This window comes from Nannospalax galili, unplaced genomic scaffold (genome assembly GCF_000622305.1).
Source record: "Nannospalax galili isolate Female #2095 unplaced genomic scaffold, S.galili_v1.0 scaffold481, whole genome shotgun sequence".
NCBI classification, from domain to species: domain Eukaryota; kingdom Metazoa; phylum Chordata; class Mammalia; order Rodentia; family Spalacidae; genus Nannospalax; species Nannospalax galili.
In genome coordinates, this window is record NW_008345609.1 from 268,111 (window position 1) to 275,795 (window position 7,685).

Consider the following 7,685-nt stretch of genomic DNA (forward strand, 5'->3'; position numbering starts at 1 on the left):
AAAAATGTTGTTAATAGGAAATGATATTTGTATGAATCTAAGTGTTATAATTTGTGCAAACATGGTAAAAGTTTGAAATACTAAATGCTTCTTACTGTTTATTTGCAACTATAGTATACCACAGAGTGCCAAGTAAAATAGAAGCAAACATCATATTGGCAAATTCAGCCTTCCTGTCATTCCTGATAATGCACTTACAGGCTGTGGATTGGTAAAGTGGAAGGAGGTAAATCATAAACTGCTATAGGAAAAGGGGAGAAATTTTCTCTATGAGCCTCAATTGTTGACATTAAATCATTATCACTAAGCACATTTTTAGTTAGGCAGGTGGTAGTTCCTTTATTTTTTAGGGAAAATGAGTCAAATAAATATTTCTTAACTATAAAGTAGGCTTCCATTATCATTTTAAATCCAAAAGTATCTGGAAAGTCTTAGTTGTGCAAAAATACTAAAAAAATTATGCTTTTAACTGTTTTAAAATTAGTGAAATGGAATTTTGAGAGGGTGGTATTTTTAATGGTATCAAAAGGATGAGATATCATCATGTTGTGGAATAAACTGAGGCAATATATGGGAATCTTTTTTTGATCAATAATAAGTGAAGTGAAAATGTAAAGCTACAATTTTCATAAGCATTGCTGAATAATTTACTAACTCCATGTTCTGTCATTATGTCCATTTCACAGCTACAGAAGATCTAAGGCTTCAGCCAGGAGTTCAAATTCCAGTTTCTCAGTCGTCTCATTGCAGTTTTCATCTCTTTGTTCCTCAGTGTGTATATAATGGGGTTCAAGAGAGGAGTGACCACGGAATAAAACACAGCAAGGAATTTATCTAATGACTTGATGGGGAAGGGCCAGGCATAAATGAAGATACAAGGTCCAAAAAACAAAAGAACTACTGTGATATGAGCACTCAGGGTTGACAGAGCCTTGGATGACCTATCAGAAGGGCGATTTTGGATGGTCATTAGGATGATGGTGTAGGAGATGATCAGGAGAACAAAAGAACACACAGTAAGCACACCGCTATTAGCAATGACCATGATATCTAACCTGTAGGTATCTGCACAGGCAAGTTTGATTACTCTAGGAAGGTCACAATAAAAACTGTCAATCTTATTAGGACCACAAAAGGGTAAGTTCACTGCAAAGGCCAACTGACTCACTGAGTGTAGGAAACCAATTCCCCATGCAAGAGCCACAATGCCAACACATACATTGTCACACATAATTGTAGTATAGCGTAGAGGTTTGCAAATTGCTACATATCTGTCAAAGGCCATCGCTATGAGGATCACCAACTCACTCCCACCAAAGAAGTGAAGGAGAAATATCTGTGTAAGGCAACCCTTGACAGAGATGACTTTGTGCTTGCTGAAAAAGTCAGTAATCATCTTGGGAGCCGTGACAGAGGACAGAGATAGATCAATGAGAGAGAGATTGGCCAACAGGAAGTACATGGGGGAGTGCAGGTGTGTGTCAGAAGCCACGGTTATGACAATAAGGAGGTTTCCAAACACAATTCCTACATAGAAAACAATGAAGAACACAAATAAAAAAATCTGAAGTTCTTGAGAATTGGAGAGTCCAAGAAAGATAAACTCAGTCACCAAAGAGTAATTTGTTTCCCTTGTTGAGTCATTCCAAAAGAAAGCCTCTGTGGTCACCTTGGAAAAGACAATGAAACTGAAGTCAGAGTTATAGTCAAATCCCATCTCACATTTTATCCTTCTGCTTGTTTGTAAAGGACTTTGTACAGTCCATTGCATATAAGTTTCAAAAGCTAAAAATTAAAACTCATAATTTATTCTACCCTTCTTCCTTGGTTTCCTTATAATTAAGTATTCAAGTCATCCCAGTACTGCTACTCATGTTAGACTTCGTCCTAACAAATAATATTTTCTGTGCATCTCTCTCTGCTGGATTAAGTCTTTACTATCATTATACATTTCCCACTTTTTCCCTCTAAACTTCAAAAACACTATAATATGTAGAACGTACCTTACGTTAGTTATTTTATTTTAAGCGTCTTAGGTTAAAAATAAGTTTGCCAAGATGAAATAACATATGAAAAATAGAAAGAACAACAAAATAAAAATAATAATTAAAAGGTAATAGGATAAAATAATTCTAATGGAGATTTCAAAGATGGAGTTTGGAAAATTCGATAAAATTTGCATGAGAGGTAGTATGAAAGACTTTAAAGAGAGAACAATTTGAAATGGATTCTGGAATTCTTTGAGGAGATTTGTGTTCTGTCTTGGAAACAATGGAAACCCATCAAGAAATTATAAAAAAAATGTTTAACAAATTGACTCGGTTCTCAATGTGAATTGAAAGAGGAAGTAATTGGAAGTAGAGTTGAGTGAATTTTTTAAGCCTAACAATACATAATAATTTCAATTTATGGTAATGTGAGCAGAAAAAGGTCAAGGAACGATTGTGAAAAGACCATCAACTAACCTGTCATAGTACTTGAGATGTGAGTTTACATGCTAGAGGCCTATGCAGCTAAAGGTGTAATTCAATGACCTTGGACATATCAGTGACATTTAAAGTTAAAGTATTTCCTCATGTGAATCCATTTCATTTCACTGACAGAGAAGGAAAAAAAATTAAATTATATCTCCATTAGAAACATGCTAAGGATAATGATTGGCAGAATGGTTTTCTTTTGCAGGAGGAGAAAAATTAAGATTGTAGAAAGTTAGAATTTAGTAATAGCATTTTTTCAGATTATTTGGTAGCTCACTTTTGCTCACCTTTCCTGAATTTATGTTGCTCAAAGGAAAGTGACAAAATGGTATCCCCAGCTATAAGGGACTTTTCGCCAACATACTCCCCATAAAAGCTCATTTATGGCTCTTATAAAAGACTCAAGAAGTTTTAGAAGAATGTCATGATTCAATCATTAATTTATGTTCACTGAAAGCGTTCTCCAGAATCTTACTGTCCATTTTAACAGTACTGAAGAACTAGGCAAAATAAATCTAAAAAAATTTCCCGTTCTATTACATTAGGCTTTGAATTCAACTGTTAAAATTATATTCTTTTCATAAACATCTTATGCATTGATTTTTTTACTAAGAAAACACAAGATGTCTTTGTACATATTGAGCTATCAGGGAGGGACATGGTTTCAAGCACAAATTCATGGTTTGATCTTGGGCACACTATTAAATATTTCTGAGCCTTCATTTTCTATTTGCAAAATGAGTTAATAGCTTTCAAATTTTCCACAAATGTAACAATGACTTTGTAACTTTTATGTGAAAGAAATGTCCAAATTAGGTTTTACTGGGACTATAATATGGAAATTAAGATGTGGGCAAGAAAATTCTAGATTTTTAGGAAAGGAAGAAGAGTATAGGGCTAAATAGAGGGGAAAGAATAGGTTAGTCCTGAGAAATTAAGTGTAGTATCCACTGACTCTTGCCACTAGAACACTGTTAACAAGTTATCTGCTTTAATATTATTTATCTCAATTCTAAGTATTTCAGGCAAACCTATAGGATTTTTTTGGAGACAAAGCATAATTAAATTCTGCAGAATGGGTTTCCTCAAATAGAGCATTGCTCTGCCAATAAAATTCTACTTTTTTCGCTAATATATTTTAGTTTCACCATTCCACTTACCTCTTTCATACCTAGATGACAGTAGTTTTAAGAGAAAACAAGGATTCCCTTTTTTGTTTCTGGTTTTTGTTTTTGAGACAGGATCTCCTTGTAGCCTCAGTTGGCCTCAAACTTGATATATAAACCAGGCTGGCCTTGATCTCACAGACATCAGCATACGTTTCATAGAATCCCTTTTATACATACTATTAAAACATTAAAATTTCTAAGAGAATGGCATTGATGTGAACAGTCTTCATCAGTAATCTGGCTAATGAAGAGCCATTCATGATAGTAACCGGGAGCAGGTGAACACATCTGCAAACATCCTGAGTACTGGGTGCAGCGACTGACTCTTATAGTTTCACTGGTTTTCCCTTGGCCATTAGAAGAAACACAAACACTTGTTGAGTTAAGGAATATTGCCACAATTTCTTGGCTAATTGGGTAGTTTTAATATCTCAATCTAAGTATGATTGGTAGAAATAGTAAAACAAAGTAATATTGCAAAATTAAAATCTAAACAGATTAATCAGAGGGTGAAAGAAAATGCTTAGATTTTATCAAAAGAGAATAGCTTTAGACATTGATGATCAATAAGTGGAGACACTATACAGAGCAATTCCTTGACCAATATTAGGACATTACAATTGTTAGTTCATTTTATTTTTCAGTTCTAATTACTAAGAAAAAAATTAAAGTGAGTTGAGACAAAACAACTAATGTTTCTAAAGTAAGTCTGACAAATACATTCAAGGGATATCTAAGATTGTGCTTCTTGACCACCAGGTATTTCAGGTTTTATCTGATGGATGTCAACTCCTTCTTGGTCCTAAGCATTTTAGCTTCAGAGCACGCACATTAAGTAAACTTTCGAGCTCTTTAGTGACATACTTTCCTTTACAAAAGCTCTCATTAAATATTTATAAATTATAGATATCTTTTTCTGCAGATTTTGAAATTCTTTGAAGAAAACCACAGGGTCAGCAAAACTGTGCTATTAGAAAAGTGTGGTACATACCAATTTTGCATAATTCAAGGTGCTACAGTCTATTTCTAAAACATGGAAATCAGGCCAGAAAGAACACATGAGTTGCAACAGTATTGATTTTCTTACTCAACTATCATACAGTACACTTAATATTTTTTTCAATTTACATATTTGTTAGTTTACTAGACCAATATTTTATCCATTGGATTCAAATAACTTTCATAAAAAATATCTTTTAATATCCAGTGATGTCTCCCATCAGCATAAAGATGCTGATAAAGTTACACTGTACACATGTATGCACATTTTTACAAACATAAAATAACATGACAGTAATTGCTTATAATTACATTTTAGGCATGATACTTAGAAAAAATGTATAACGCTTCAATTTTGTGATAGAGGACTCCAAAACTCTGCTGATGTTAAATCCTTTTTTAAGAATGAATTATTAATTTTTATTTGTACATCTTTTGATTGCCTGTACATTTATTGATATGTGTGTAGTTATCATATTAAACTAATTCTTAACGATTTATTGTTATATCCATAAATTAATGTTCATCTCAACTTTCATCAGAAAAGTTTCCTTATGCAACAGATGGTGATTAACACTGAAACCCACAACTGGCCAACCAGCAGAGAACAAGAGGCTGCAGAGTGCCTATCCCTAAATAGGACAGCTATATCAAACTTCTGCCTCCAAAGGCTCGGGGATCATTGTAGAAGAGGGGGCAGAAAATTGTAAGGGCCAGAGGTGGTGGATAATCACAAGGTGACAGAGTTTCCCTGACAGCAGATCAGTTACTAATTTGAACTTAAAGCAACAATAACAGCATGCATAAGTCACACGCATGCTCAAAACAGAAAAAATTCCCAGCATGGAACTCTTGTTAGGTTCACCAGGATTCAGTGGTATGACCCACACTGAAGGACATCTGGGGATACAAATGAGACTCTGTAGGCCTTGCATCAGAGTACATTAAATTGGGCAGGGGCAATGAGGGGATGGGGAGAGAACCTAAATGCCACCAAATTATAGTGTATGAAAATTTAAAAATTGAAAAAATAATTCATTTATTTTTATTTGTACAAGTGTTTTGATTATCTGTATGTATATTGGTATGTGCACAGTTCTCTGAAGGCTAGAAGAGGGATACAGAGCTGCTTACCATATCAGAATTGAACCTTGGTCCTGTAGAAGAATAGCACATACTCTTAACCCCTCGGCCATCTCTCCAGCCCCTGAGTGAGTTTTGAGCTGCATACCCCTCAGTTTTCTAAAGGCAACATAGAAATGTTTGCAGTCCATAGTGTTTAAAGTGATCATAGGGGTCTTGATGGTTCATGGCATTGTTCTATGCTTTTGTTAATCAACTTTACTATGTAATTTCCCTAGACCTTAGAACCTGTTGACTTAGCCTTCTGAATGCTAACTTCATTTCTTTATTCCTTAATGTATAGATGACAGGATTTAAGACAGGAGTGACAACAAAGTCAACAATAGCAAAAAAATTATCCAATGACTTAGTTGGGAAAGGCCACACATAAAGGAACATACATGGTACAAAAAACATAACTACTACAGTGATATGGGCTAACAAAGTAAAGAATGCTTTGGATAAAACACTTGAAGAATGTTGTCGGACAGTAACCAGAATAAAGATGTATGATCCAATCAGGAAAAAGAAAGTGCCCATGGATATGAAACCACTGTTGGCAGTGACCACAAATTCTAGTTTATAAATATCCCTGCATGCAAGTTTTATAACCCTTGGCAAATCACAATAAAAGCTTCCCACATTATTGGGGCCACAGAATGGTAAATTTATGACAAAAATAAACTGAAACACAGCATGAATCACGCCTATGGTCCAAGCAGCTATTGCCAAAGTCATGCACATCTTGGAATTCATAATAGTCAGGTAGTGCAGAGGCTTGCAGATGGCTGTGTACCTGTCATATGCCATGGCTATGAGCAGCACCATCTCCACTCCTCCCATAACATGAATGAAGAACATTTGTGTCATGCAGCTGTGGAAGGAAACAACTTTACAACCAGAGAAAAGATCAGATATTATCCGAGGCACTGTTGTAGATGAAAGGCCCACGTCAACGAGTGATAGATTTGCCAGTAGAATGTACATGGGAGAATGTAAATGAGAATCAAAAATCACTGTGACCACAATGAGGAGGTTTCCAAAAATAATTCCCACGTAAAATACAGAGAAGAAGAAGCAAAAGAAACACCACATTCCAAAGGACTGTGGAAGTTCCAATAAAACAAATTCAGTTACCACAGAATCGTTCACTTGGTCCATTGAGTCAGAAAGGAGTATACTAAAAAGTCCTGAAAGACAAGATGAATTCAATTTGAGGCACTGAGAATAAGACTAAATGTTTATGAGTTTAAATTGATGACTGGACTAGGGTTGTAGCTCAGTAGTATAGCACTTGCTTAGCAAACAAAATTAAGTACTAACAAACCTTTAATTTAGATGATGATAGACTATTCACAAATATGAGGACTCTAGGATATAAAAGATTTATGGACTACAGAAATATTCCTACTCAAAATGCTGTACTATGTTAAAATTCTCTTACCTGATAAAACATATGAGCTTATGAAACAATTTATGAACTTAGAAAAATGTGTTTTACAAATTCAAGGAATTTAAGTGAAAGAAAAACTATTAAAAGCACTAACAAAAGAATACAGGATTCCAAACAACTAGAAGACTGTATAAATGCAAAAAAATGTGGTTTTCAAAAATTGAAGAGACCATTTTAAATTTGTAATCAAGGATAATAAAATTAAATGAAAAATTTTAATCAGAATATAGATGTAAAATAATAGTAAAGGCACTTTAAAAACTATTTATTATTACATGTGCCTGTTGATGAGGTAAATTAATGGTCAAGTGGTTTCCTAGCATTTGTGAGGCCTTGTGTTTGATCCTTTGTACTGTAAAAAATAAAAATAAATGTAAGAAAAAGTTAATTCCTGTATATACTGGTAAATCTATAGCAAACTGACGAATAAATCACCTTGTAATACAATTTTGGCATAGTAGAAAG

At 34.3% G+C, this 7,685-nt stretch overlaps 2 protein-coding genes across 2 annotated transcripts; both read right to left on the bottom strand.

The window, feature by feature from the left end:
* Positions 1 to 672: 672 nt before the first annotated feature.
* Positions 673 to 1,717, bottom strand: LOC103741031 (olfactory receptor 4F4). The gene has a single exon (XM_008841724.1). The coding sequence runs from the start codon at positions 1,715 to 1,717 to the stop codon at positions 698 to 700; it is 1,020 nt and encodes a 339-aa protein (XP_008839946.1). The 3' UTR covers positions 673 to 697.
* Positions 1,718 to 5,989: 4,272 nt separating this feature from the next.
* LOC103741032 (olfactory receptor 4F17-like) lies at positions 5,990 to 6,928 on the bottom strand. Its single transcript, XM_008841725.1, has one exon. It carries the CDS (start codon positions 6,926 to 6,928, stop codon positions 5,990 to 5,992), a length of 939 nt encoding a protein of 312 aa, XP_008839947.1.
* Positions 6,929 to 7,685: the final 757 nt, after the last annotated feature.